Raw genomic sequence first — 12,500 nt, forward strand, 5'->3', positions numbered from 1 at the left:
TTCTAGGGTTCTGGGTGCGAAATCGGATTTTTCTAGATTTTTCAGGGGGATTCCTAGATTTCTGCTTGCGGGGAGTTCTAGATTTCTCCTAGAAAATCTAGAAAAATCTGGATTTTTCATGGGGCGATTTCTGCTGGCGGGGAGGGCCGGGTTGCGGGTTCGAATTCTGATTTTTTCCGGATTTTTCTAGGGAAATCGGGGTTTTTCGTGGGGTTGCTAGACTTCTGCTTGCGGGGAGAGCAGGTGGCGGGTGCGAATTGGGGTTCTTCCGGATTTTTCCGCATGGATTTTTCCTTTTCCGACCCGATTTTCCCCCAATTTTCCCCTTTTCCGTCCCAATTTCCCCTCTTTTTCTGCCCCAATTTTTCCCTTTTCCGTCCCAATTTTTCCCTTTTCCACCCCAATTTTCCCCCTTTTTCTGCCCCAATTTTTCCCCTTTCCACCCCAATTTCCCTTTTCTGCCTCAATTTCTCCCTTTTTTACCCCAATTTCCCAATTTTTCCACCCCAATTTTCCCCCTTTTCCATCCCAATTTCCCCCTTTTTACCCCAATTTCCCCTCTTTTTCCACCCCAATTTCCCCCCTTTTCACCCCAATTTCCCCCCAATTTTTCCCTTTTCCGCCCCGATTTTTCCCTTTTCCGTCCCAATTTTCTCCCTTTTTTCACCCCAATTTTTCCCCTTTTCACCCCAATTTCCCCTCTTTTTCTGCCCCAATTTCTCCCTTTTTTACCCCAATTTTCCCCCTTTTCACCCCAATTTTTCCCCTTTCCACCCCAATTTCCCCTCTTTTTCTGCCCCAATTTCTCCCTTTTTTACCCCAAATTTCCCAATTTTTCCCTTTTCCGAGCCAATTTTCCCCTTTTCCGTTCCAATTTCCCCCCCTTTTTCCACCCCAATTTTTCCCCTTTTCACCCCAATTTCCCCTCTTTTTCTGCCCCAATTTCTCCCTTTTTTACCCCAAATTTTCCCCCTTTCCACCCCAATTTCCCCTCTTTTTCTGCTCCAATTTTTCCCTTTTTCACCCCAAATTTCCCCCCAATTTTTCCCTTTTCCGAGCCAATTTTCCCCTTTTCCGTCCCAATTTCCCCCCCTTTTTCCACCCCAATTTTTCCCCTTTTCACCCCAATTTCCCCTCTTTTTCTGCCCCAATTTCCCAATTTTCCCTTTTCCACCCCAATTTCCCCTCTTTTTCTGCCCCAATTTCTCCCTTTTTTACCCCAAATTTCCCTTTTTCCACCCCAATTTTTTTCCTAAATTTTTCCCTTTTTCAAAAAAAATTTTTTTGGGTTTTTCCAGATTTTTCCGCATGAATTTTTCCTTTTCCGCCCCGATTTCCCCCCTTTTCCCACCCCAATTTCCCCTTTTTTTCTGCCCCAATTTCTCCCTTTTTTACCCCAAATTTCCCTTATTCCACCCCAATTTCCCCCTAATTTTTTCCCTTTTTCACCCCAATTTCACCCATTTCCCCCCTTTTCCGTCCCAATTTTCCCCCAATTTCCCACCCCAATTTCTCCCTTTTCCACCCCAATTTGCCCTCTTTTTCCGCCCCAATTTCTCCTTTTTACCCCCAATTCCCCCCCTTTTTCCACACCGTTCCCCCTAAATTTCCCCCTTTTTCACCCTAATTTCCCAATTTTTCCCTTTTTCACCCCAATTTCCCCCAATTTCCCCCTTTTTCACTCCAATTTCCCCCCGATTTCCCCCCGTTTTCCGTCCCAATTTTTCCCCTTTTGCCACCCCAATTTTTCCCTTTCCCCCCCAATTTCCCCCCCGATTTTCCATCCCAATTTCCCCCCTTTTTCTGCCCCAATTTCTCCCTTTTTCACTCCAATTTCCCCCCTTTTTCCACCCCAATTTTTCCCTTTTTCACCCCAATTTCCCCCCTTTTACCACCCCAATTTTTCCCAATATTTCCCTTTTCCGCCCCAATTTTTCCCCTTTTCTAGAATTTTCTACGGATTTCCACAAATCCATAGTTCTCGATTTCTCCTTGCGGGGATTTCTAGATTTCTCTTTGCAAGGATTTCTGGATTTTTCCTGATTTCTGCTTCTTGGGTTTTCTGGATTTTTTTATTGATGTCTAGATTTCTGCTTGCGGGGAGTTCTATATTTTGATTTCTGGATTTCTTCTTGGAGTTCTAGATTTTTCCTGATTTCTAGATTTCTGCTTGCGGGGAGTTCGAGATTTCTGACAGGGATTTCTAGATTTTTCCTTGCAGGGAGTTCTAGATTTCCCCTGATTTCTAGATTTCTGCTTGCAGGGATTTCTAGATATCTCCTTGCAGGGATTTCTAGATTTTTCCTTGTGGGAATATCTGGATTTCTCCTGATTTCTCGATTTCTCCTGGCGGGGATTTTGGGATTTCTTCTTGGAGGGTTTTCTGGATTTTTCCTGGGGTGGATTTCTAGATTCCTGCTTGCGGGGATTTCTTGATTTTTCACGGTGGGGATTTCTAGATTTCTCCGTGATTTCTAGGTTTTTCCTGGCGGGGATTTCTAGATTTTGATTTCTAGATTTCTCCTTGAGGGGATTTCTAGATTTCATTTCTAGATTTCTCCTTGCAGGGATTTCTAGATTTCATTTCTAGATTTCTCCTTGCAGGGATTTCTAGATTTTTTCCTGATTTCTAGGTTTTTCCGGGTGGGGATTTCTATCTATCTAGATTTCTGCTTACAGGGATTTCTAGATTTCTCCTGGCAGGGATTTCTAGATTTCTTCCTGAAGTGTTTTCTAGATTTCTCCTGATTTCTAGATTTCTCCTTGCGGGGATTTCTAGATTTCTCCTGGCAGGGATTTCTAGATTTCTCCTTGCGGGGATTTCTAGATTTTGGGCAGGGAATTCTAGATTTCTCCTGGCAGGGATTTCTAGATTTCTTCTTGGAGGGATTTCTAGATTTTTTCCCCTGATTTCTAGATTTCTCGTTGCGGGGATTTCTAGATTTTTTCCTGATTTCTAGATTTCCCTTTGCAGGGATTTCTAGATTTCCCCCCTGATTTCTAGATTTCTCCTTGCGTGGATTTTTATTTCTTTGGAGGGTTTTCTAGATTTCTTATTGCAGGGATTTCTAGATTTCCCTTTGCAAAGATTTCCAGATTCCTTCCTTTGGGATTTCTAGATTTATCCTGATTTCTAGATTTCTCCTTGCAGGGATTTCTAGATTTATCCTGATTTCTAGATTTCTCCTTGCACGGATTTCTAGATTTCCCCCCCTGATTTCTAGATTTCTCCTTGCAGGGATTTCTAGATTCCCCCCTGATTTCTAGATTTCTCCTTGCACGGATTTCTAGATTTTTTCCCCGTTTTCTAGATTTCTCGCACGGATTTCTAGACCCCCCCCCCCGATTTCTAGATTTCTCCTGGCAGGGATTTCCAGATTTTTCCTGATTTCTAGATTTCTCCTTGCAGGGATTCCTATATTTCTTCCCAGAATTTCTGGATTTCTCCTTGCAGGGATTTCTAGATTTCTTCTTGAAGGGTTTTCTAGATTTTTTTTTCTGATTTCTAGATTTCTGGTAGGGATTTCTAGATTTCTTTTGGGATTTCTAGATTTCTCCTTGCAGGGATTTCTAGATTCCCCCCTGATTTCTAGATTTCTCCTTGCAGGGATTCCTATATTTCTTCCCAGAATTTCTGGATTTCTCCTTGCAGGGATTTCTAGATTTTTCCTGATTTCTAGATTTCTCCTTCCAGAAATTTCTAGATTTCTCCTTGCAGGGATTTCTAGATTTCTTCTTGAAGGGTTTTCTAGATTTCTAGATTTTTTCTGATTTCTAGATTTCTGACAGGGATTTCTAGATTTCTTTTGGGATTTCTAGATTTCTGCTTGCAGGGATTTCTAGATTTTTTTCCTGGTTTCCAGATTTCTCCTTGCAGGGATTTCTAGATGTCTAGATTTTGCCTGGCAGGGATTTCTAGATCTCTCCCCAGAATTTCCAGATTTCTCCTTGTGGGGATTTCTAGATTTTTCCTGATTTCTAGATTCCCCCCAATTTTTAGATTTCTCCTTGCGGGGATTTCTAGATTTTTCCTGATTTCTAGAATTCCCCCCTGATTTCTAGATTTCTCCTGGCGGGGATTCCTATATTTTTCCTGATTTCCAGATTTCTCCTGGCGGGGATTTCTAGATGTCTAGATTTTGCCTAGCAGGGATTTCTAGATCTCTCCCCGGAATTTCCAGATTTCTCTTTGCAGGGTTTTCTAGATTTCTCCTGATTTCTAGATTTCTCCTTGCAGGGATTCCTAGATTTCTTCCCAGAATTTCTGGATTTCTCCTTGCAGGGATTTCTAGATTTCTACTTGAAGGGTTTTCTAGATTTCTTTCCTGATTTCTAGATTTCTCCTTGCAGAGATTTATAGATTTCTACTTGAAGGGTTTTCTAGATTTCTAGATTTTTTTCCTGGTTTCTAGATTTCTCCTTGCAAGGATTTCTTCACAGAATTCCTGGATTTCTCCTTGCAGGGTTTTCTAGATTTCTACCGATTTCTAGATTTCTGGCAGGGATTTCTAGATTTCTTTTGGGATTTCTAGATTTCTCCTTGCAGGGATTTCTAGATTTTTTCCTGATTTCTAGATTTCTCCTTGCAGGGATTTCTAGATGTCTAGATTTTGCCTGGCAGGGATTTCTAGATCTCTCCCTGGAATTTCTAGATTTCTCTTTGCAGGGATTTCTAGATTTCTCCTGATTTCTAGATTTCTCCTTGCAGGGATTTCTAGTTTTTTCCTGATTTCTAGATTTCTTCTTGCAGGGATTTCTAGATTTTTTCCTGATTTCTAGATTTCTCCTTGCAGGGATTTCTAGATTTTTCCTGATTTCTAGATTTCTACTTGGGGGGGATTTTCATTTCTTGGATGGTTTTCTAGATTTCTACTTGCGGGGATTTCTAGATTTCTCTTTGCAAAGATTTCTAGATTTCTTTTGGGATTTCTACATTTCTGTTTGCGGGGATTTCCAGAATTCCCCCCTGAATTCTAGATTTCCCCTTGCAGGGATTTCTAGATTTTTTCCTGATTTCTAGAATCCCCCCCCCCATTTCTAGATTTCTCCTTGCGGAAATTCTAGATTTTTCCTGATTTCTAGATCTCCCCCGATTTCTAGATTTTTCCTTGCAGGGATTTCTAGATTTCTTTCCTGATTTCTAGATTTCTCCTTGCAGGGATTCCTATATTTCTTCCCAGAACTTCTGGATTTCTCCTTGCAGGGATTTCTAGATTTCTTCTTGAAGGGTTTTCTAGATTTCTAGATTTTTTTTCTGATTTCTAGATTTCTGGGAGGGATTTCTAGATTTCTTTTGGGATTTCTAGATTTCTCCTTGCAGGGATTTCTAGATTTCTCCTTGCAGGGATTTCTAGATTTTTTTCCTGATTTCTAGATTTCTCCTTGCAGGGATTTCTAGATTCCCCCCTGATTTCTCCTTGCAGGGATTTCTAGATGTCTAGATTTTGCCTGGCAGGGATTTCTAGATCTCTCCCCGGAATTTCCAGATTTCTCCTTGTGGGGATTTCTAGATTTCTACTTGCAGGGATTTCTATATTTCTGCTTGCAGGGATTCCTAGATTTCTCCTTCCAGAAATTTCTAGATTTCTCCTTGCAGGGATTCCTATATTTCTTCCCAGAACTTCTGGATTTCTCCTTGCAGGGATTTCTAGATTTCTTCTTGAAGGGTTTTCTAGATTTCTAGATTTCTTTTCTGATTTGTAGATTTCTGGCAGGGATTTCTAGATTTCTACTTGCAGGGATTTCTATATTTTTCCTGATTTCTCCTTGCGGGGATTTTTATTTCTTTGGAGGGTTTTCTAGATTTCTGATTGCGGGGATTTCTAGATTTCTCTTTGCAAAGATTTCCAGATTCCTTCCTTTGGGATTTCTAGATTTATCCTGATTTCTAGATTTCTCCTTGCAGGGATTTCTAGATTTTTCCTGATTTCTAGAATTCCCCCGATTTCTAGATTTCTCCTTGCAGGGATTTCTAGATTTTTCCTGGCGGGGATTTCTAGATTTTTTCCTGATTTCTAGATTTCTCCTTGCAGGGATTCCTAGATTTCTCCTTCCAGAAATTTCTAGATTTCTCCTTGCAGGGATTCCTAGATTTCTTCCCAGAATTTCTGGATTTCTCCTTGCAGGGATTTCTAGATTTCTTCTTGAAGGGTTTTCTAGATTTCTAGATTTCTTCTGATTTCTAGATTTCTGGCAGGGATTTCTAGATTTCTTTTGGGATTTCTAGATTTCTCTTTGCAGGGATTTCTAGGTTTTCCCCTGATTTCTAGAATTCCCCTGATTTCTAGAATTCCCCCCTGATTTCTAGATTTTTCCTGATTCCTAGATTTCTCCCTCCAGAAATTTCTAGATTTCTCCTTGCAGGGATTCCTACATTTCTTCCCAGAACTTCTGGATTTCTCCTGGCAGGGATTTCTAGATTTCTTCTTGAAGGGTTTTCTAGATTTCTAGATTTCTTCTGATTTCTAGATTTCTGGCTGGGATTTCTAGATTTCTTTTGGGATTTCTAGATTTTGCTTTGCAGGGTTTTCTAGATTTTTCCTGATTTCTAGATTTCCCCTTGCAGGGATTTCTAGATTTTTCCTGATTTCTAGAATTCCCCCCAATTTCTAGAATTCCCCCCTGATTTCTAGATTTCTCCTTGCAGGGATTTCTAGATTTTTCCTGATTTCTAGATTCCTCCTTGCAAGGATTTTTCTGGAGGGCGGAGCTTCCCTCTCGCTGACCCCGCCCCTCTTTTTGACCCCGCCCCCCAGACGACCCGCGTCGAGGCCACGCCCCTCCCTCCGCCCACCGAGACGACGACGGACATCTGCCGCTTTGACCGCACCCCCAAGATGGACGCCCCCAACCTGGTCCAGAGGAAGGCCATTTCCGGTAGGCCCCGCCCCTTCCTGCGGAAGCCCCGCCCACTTCCTCCAGAAGACACGCCCCCAACCAGGAATTCCCTAGATTTCTCCTTGCGGGGATTTCTGGAATGGATTTCTAGATTTCTCCTTCCTGGCATGGCCCCACCCCTTCCTCCAGAAGGCCCGCCCCTTCCTGCAGAAGGCCCGCCCCCAACCCAGAAAGCTCCACCCTCTTTCTAGTTTCCTCCTTCCCTCAATTTCTAGAACTTTCTGGGAATTCTAGTTTCCTCCTGCCTGGGAATTCTAGTTTCCTCCTTCCTGGGAATTTCTAGATTTCTTCCTGGGAATTCTAGTTTCCTCCTTCCTGGAAATTCTATTTTCTGGGAATTCTAGTTTCCTCCTTCCTGGAAATTCTAGTTCCTGGGAATTCTAGTTTCCTCCTTCCTGGGAATTCTAGTTTCCTCCTTCCTGGGAATTTCTAGATTTCTTCCTGGGAATTCTAGTTTCCTCCTTCCTGGGAATTCTAGTTTCCTCTTTCCTGGAAATTCTATTTTCTGGGAATTCTAGTTTCCTCCTTCCTGGAAATTCTAGTTCCTGGGAATTCTAGTTTCCTCCTGCCTGGGAATTCTAGTTTCCTCCTTCCTGGGAATTTCTAGATTTCTTCCTGGGAATTCTAGTTTCCTCCTTCCTGGGAATTCTAGTTTCCTCTTTCCTGGAAATTCTATTTTCTGGGAATTCTAGTTTCCTCCTTCCTGGGAATTCTAGTTTCCTCTTTCCTGGAAATTCTATTTTCTGGGAATTCTAGTTTCCTCCTTCCTGGGAATTCTAGTTTCCTCCTTCCCTCAATTTCTAGAACTTTCTGGGAATTCTAGTTTCCTCCTGGGAATTCTAGTTTCTGGGAATTCTAGTTTCCTCCTTCCTGGGAATTCTAGTTTCCTCCTTCCCTCAATTTCTAGAACTTTCTGGGAATTCTAGTTTCCTCCTGGGAATTCTAGTTTCTGGGAATTCTAGTTTCCTCCTTCCTGGGAATTCTAGTTTCCTCCTTCCCTCAATTTCTAGAACTTTCTGGGAATTCTAGTTTCCTCCTGGGAATTCTAGTTTCTGGGAATTCTAGTTTCCTCCTTCCTGGGAATTCTAGTTTCCTCCTTCCCTCAATTTCTAGAACTTTCTGGGAATTCTAGTTTCCTCCTTCCTGGGAATTCTAGTTTCTGGGAATTCTAGTTTCCTCCTTCCCTCAACTTCTAGAACTTACTGGGAATTCTAGTTTCTTCCTTCCTGGGAATTCTAGTTTCCTCCTTCCTGGGAATTCTCGTTTCCAAGGCGCCCTCAAAACTATGTTTCCCGCACCAATTTCTGGTTTGGGAATTCTAGATTTCTCCTTCCTGGGAATTCTAGTTTCTGGGAATTCTAGTTTCCTCCCCTGAATTTCTAGAATACTTCCTGGGAATTCTAGTTTCCTCCTTCCTGGGAATTCTAGTTTCTGGGAATTCTAGTTTCCTCCTTCCCTCAATTTCTAGAACTTTCTGGGAATTCTAGTTTCCTCCTGGGAATTCTAGTTTCCTCCTTCCCTCAATTTCCAGAACTTTCTGGGAATTCTAGTTTCCTCTTTCCTGGGAATTCTAGTTTCCTCCTTCCTGGGAATTCTAGTTTCCTCCTTCCCTCAATTTCTAGAACTTTCTGGGAATTCTAGTTTCCTCCTTCCTGGGAATTCTAGTTTCCTCCTTCCTGGGAATTCTAGTTTCCAAGGCGCCCTCATTTCCCGCACCGATTTCTAGTTTGGGAATTCTAGTTTCCTCCCTCCTGGGAATTCTAGTTTCCTCCTTCCTGGGAATTCTAGTTTCCCTGAATTTCTAGATTTCTCCTTCCAGGGAATTCTAGTTTCCAAGGCGCCCTCAAAACTATGTTTCCCACACCAATTTCTAATTTGGGAATTCTAGATTCCTCCTTCCTGGGAATTCTAGTTTCCCTGAATTTCTAGATTTCTCCTTCCTGGGAATTCTAGTTTCCTCATTCCCTCAACTTCTAGAACTTTCTGGGAATTCTAGTTTCCCTCCTGGGAATTCTAGTTTCCTCCTTCCTGGGAATACTCGTTTCCAAGGCGCCCTCAAAACTATGTTTCCCGCACCAATTTCTGGTTTGGGAATTCTAGATTTCTCCTTCCTGGGAATTCTAGTTTCCTCCTTCCTGGGAATTCTAGTTTCCTCCCCTGAATTTCTCGAATACTTCCTGGGAATTCTAGTTTCCTCCTTCCTGGGAATTCTAGTTTCTGGGAATTCTAGTTTCCTCATTCCCTCAATTTCTAGAACTTTCTGGGAATTCTAGTTTCCCTCCTGGGAATTCTAGTTTCCTCCTTCCTGGGAATTCTAGTTTCCCTGAATTTCTAGATTTCTCCTTCCTGGGAATTCTAGTTTCCTCCTTCCCTGAATTTCTAGAACTTCCTGGGAACTCTAGTTTCCTCCTTCCTGGAAATTCCAAGGCGCCCTCAAAACTACGTTTCCCGCACCAATTTTTGGTTTGGGAATTCTAGTTTCCTCCTTCCTGGGAATTCTAGTTTCCTCCTTCCTGGGAATCCTAGTTTCCTCCTTCCTGGGAATCCTAGTTTCCTCCTTCCTGGGAATTCTAGTTTCCAAGGCGCCCTCAAAACTACGTTTCCCACACCAATTTCTAGTTTGGGAATTCTAGTTTCCTCCTTCCTGGGAATCCTAGTTTCCTCCTTCCTGGGAATCCTAGTTTCCTCCTTCCTGGGAATCCTAGTTTCCTCCTTCCTGGGAATTCTAGTTTCCTCCTTCCCTCAATTTCTAGAACTTTCTGGGAACTCTAGTTTCCCTCCTGGGAATTCTAGTTTCCTCCTTCCTGGGAATTCTAGTTTCCTCCTTCCCTCAATTTCTAGAACTTTCTGGGAACTCTAGTTTCCCTCCTGGGAATTCTAGTTTCCTCCTTCCTGGGAATTCTAGTTTCCTCCTTCCTGGGAATTCTAGTTTCCCTGAATTTCTAGATTTCTCCTTCCTGGGAATCCTAGTTTCCTCCTTCCTGGGAATTCTAGTTTCCAAGGCGCCCTCAAAACTACGTTTCCCGCACCGATTTCTAGTTTGGGAATTCTAGTTTCCTCCTGCCCTCAATTTCTAGAACTTTCTGGGAATTCTAGTTTCCCTCCTGGGAATTCTAGTTTCTGGGAATACTAGTTTCCTCCTTCCTGGGAATTCTAGTTTCTGGGAATTCTAGTTTCCTCCTTCCCTCAATTTCTAGAACTTTCTGGGAATTCTAGTTTTCCCACTGGGAATTCTAGTTTCTGGGAATTCTAGTTTCCTCCTTCCTGGGAATTCTAGTTCCCAAGGTGCCCTCAAAACTATGTTTCCTGCACCGATTCTACATTTCCCAGGATTCTAGATTTCTAGGGCGCCTGAACTATATTTCCTAGGAATTCTAGATTCTAGGGCACCTGAACTACGCTTCCCGGGAATTCTAGATTTCCTCCCCTGAATTTCTATATTTTTCCAGGGAATTCTAGTTTTCTCCTTCCTTGGAATTCTAGTTTTCCTGGGAATTCTAGTTTCCTTCTTCCCTCAACTTCTAGAACTTTCTGGGAATTCTAGTTTCCCTCCTGGGAATTCTAGTTCTTTCCTTAATGGGAGTTCTAGTTTCCTCCTGGCGGCGCCCAACCCGGCGCCCTCCAAACTACGTTTCCCTCACAGGCTACACCGGCTACATCCCGCGCTTCCCCTGGATCATGGGAGAAAACTACACCACCGGGGTCAAGGACGCCATGGACGAGTTCGACCGCAACCAGGTGCGCGCGCTACAACTCCCGGAAGGCGCCGGCGCCCGGTTCTAGATCCGGGGACAAGGTCTGGATCCGGATCCGGGGTCAAATCCAGATCCGGGGAAGGGGGTCAGGCTAGATGAACCGCCAACCCGCGCGCTACAACTCCCAGGCGCCCCGTTCTAGATCTGGATCCGGGGGAAAGGTCTGGATCCGAACCCGGGTGAAAGTTCTGGATCCGGAGTCAAATCCGGATCCTGGGAGGGGATCAGGCTGGATGACCCGCCAACCCGCGCGCTACAACTCCCAGGCGCCCGGTTCTAGATCTGGGGGAAAGGTCTGAAGTCCGGATCCGGGGAAAAGTTCTGGATCCAGAGTCAAACCGGATCCTGGGAGGGGGTCAGGCTGGATGACCCGCCAACCCGCACGCTACAACTCCCAGGCGCTCGGTTCTAGATCTGGATCCGGGGGAAAGGTCTGGATCTGGGGGGGAGTCCGGATCCGGGGGAAAGTTCTGGATCCAGAGTCAAATCCGGATCCTGGGAAGGGGTCAGGCTGGATGACCCACCAACCCGCGCGCTACAACTCCCAGGCGCCCGGTTCTAGATCTGGATCTGGGGGGAAGTCCGGATCCGGGGGAAAGTTCTGGATCCGGAGTCAAATTCGGAGTCAGGCTGGATGAGCCGCCAACCCGCGCGCTACAACTCCCAGGCGCCCGGTTCTAGATCTGGATCCGGAGAAAAGGTCTGGATTTGGGGGGGGGAGTCCGGATCCGGGGAAAAGGTCTGGATCCGGAGTCAAATTCGGAGTCAGGCTGGATGACCCGCCAACCCGCGTGCTACAACTCCCAGGCGCCCGGTTCTAGATCCGGATCCGGGGGAAAGGTCTGGATCCGAACCCGGGGAAGAGGTCTGGATCCGGAGTCAAATCTGGATCCTGGGAGACGGTCAGGCTAGATGAACCGCCAACCCACGCGCTACAACTCCCAGGCGCCCGGTTCTAGATCTGGATCCGGAGAAAAGGTCTGGATCTGGGCGGAAGTCCGGATCCGGGGAAAAGTTCTGGATCCGGAGTCAAATCCGGATCCTGGGAGGGGGTCAGGCTAGATGACCCACCAACCCGCGCGCTACAACTCCCAGGCGCCCGGTTCTAGATCTGGATCTGGGGGGAAGTCCGGATCCGGGGGAAAGTTCTGGATCCGGAGTCGAATCTGGATCCTGGGAGGGGGTCAGGCTAGATGACCCATCAACCCGCGCGCTACAACTCCCAGGCGCCCGGTTCTAGATCTGGATCTGGGGAAAAGGTCTGGATCTGGGGGAAGTCTGGATCCGGATCCGGGGTCAAGTCCAGATCCTGGTAGGGAGTCAGGCTGGATGACCCGCCAACCCGCGCGCTACAACTCCCAGGCGCCTGGTTCTAGATCTGGATCCGGGGGAAAGGTCTGGATCCGCACCCGGGGAAGAGGTCTGGATCCGGATCCGGGATCAAGTCCAGATCCGGGGAAGGGGGTCAGGCTGGATGACCCGCCAACCCGCGCGCTACAACTCCCAGGCGCCCGGTTCTAAATCTGGATCCTGAGAAAAGGTCTGGATCTGGGGGGAGTCCGGATCCGGGGAAAAGTTCTGGATCCGGAGTCAAATTCGGAGTCAGGCTGGATGACCCACCAACCCGCGCGCTACAACTCCCAGGCGCCCCGGTTCTAGGTCTGGATCCGGGGGGAAGGTCTGGATCCGAACCCGGGGAAGAGGTCTGGATCCGGGATCAAGTCCGGATCCAGGAAAGGGGGTGAGGCTAGATGACCCACCAAGGCGCGCGCTACAACTCCCAGGCGCCCGGTTCTAGATCTGGATCTGGGGGAAAGGTCTCAAGTCCGGATCCGGGGAAAAGTTCTG

General features: G+C 45.5%; 1 protein-coding gene across 1 annotated transcript in view; it reads left to right on the forward strand.

The window, feature by feature from the left end:
* The window catches only part of FAM166A (family with sequence similarity 166 member A), a 27,809-nt gene that overhangs the window by 9,993 nt on the left and 5,316 nt on the right, over positions 1–12,500 (forward strand). The window contains exons 6-7 of the mRNA XM_053374827.1: positions 6,756–6,876; positions 10,541–10,635. Of these exons, the coding sequence (XP_053230802.1) occupies positions 6,756–6,876; positions 10,541–10,635 (216 nt within the window). The remainder of the gene's footprint in view (positions 1–6,755; positions 6,877–10,540; positions 10,636–12,500) is intronic.

Source organism: Podarcis raffonei, chromosome Z (assembly GCF_027172205.1).
Source record: "Podarcis raffonei isolate rPodRaf1 chromosome Z, rPodRaf1.pri, whole genome shotgun sequence".
Lineage (NCBI taxonomy): Eukaryota > Metazoa > Chordata > Lepidosauria > Squamata > Lacertidae > Podarcis > Podarcis raffonei.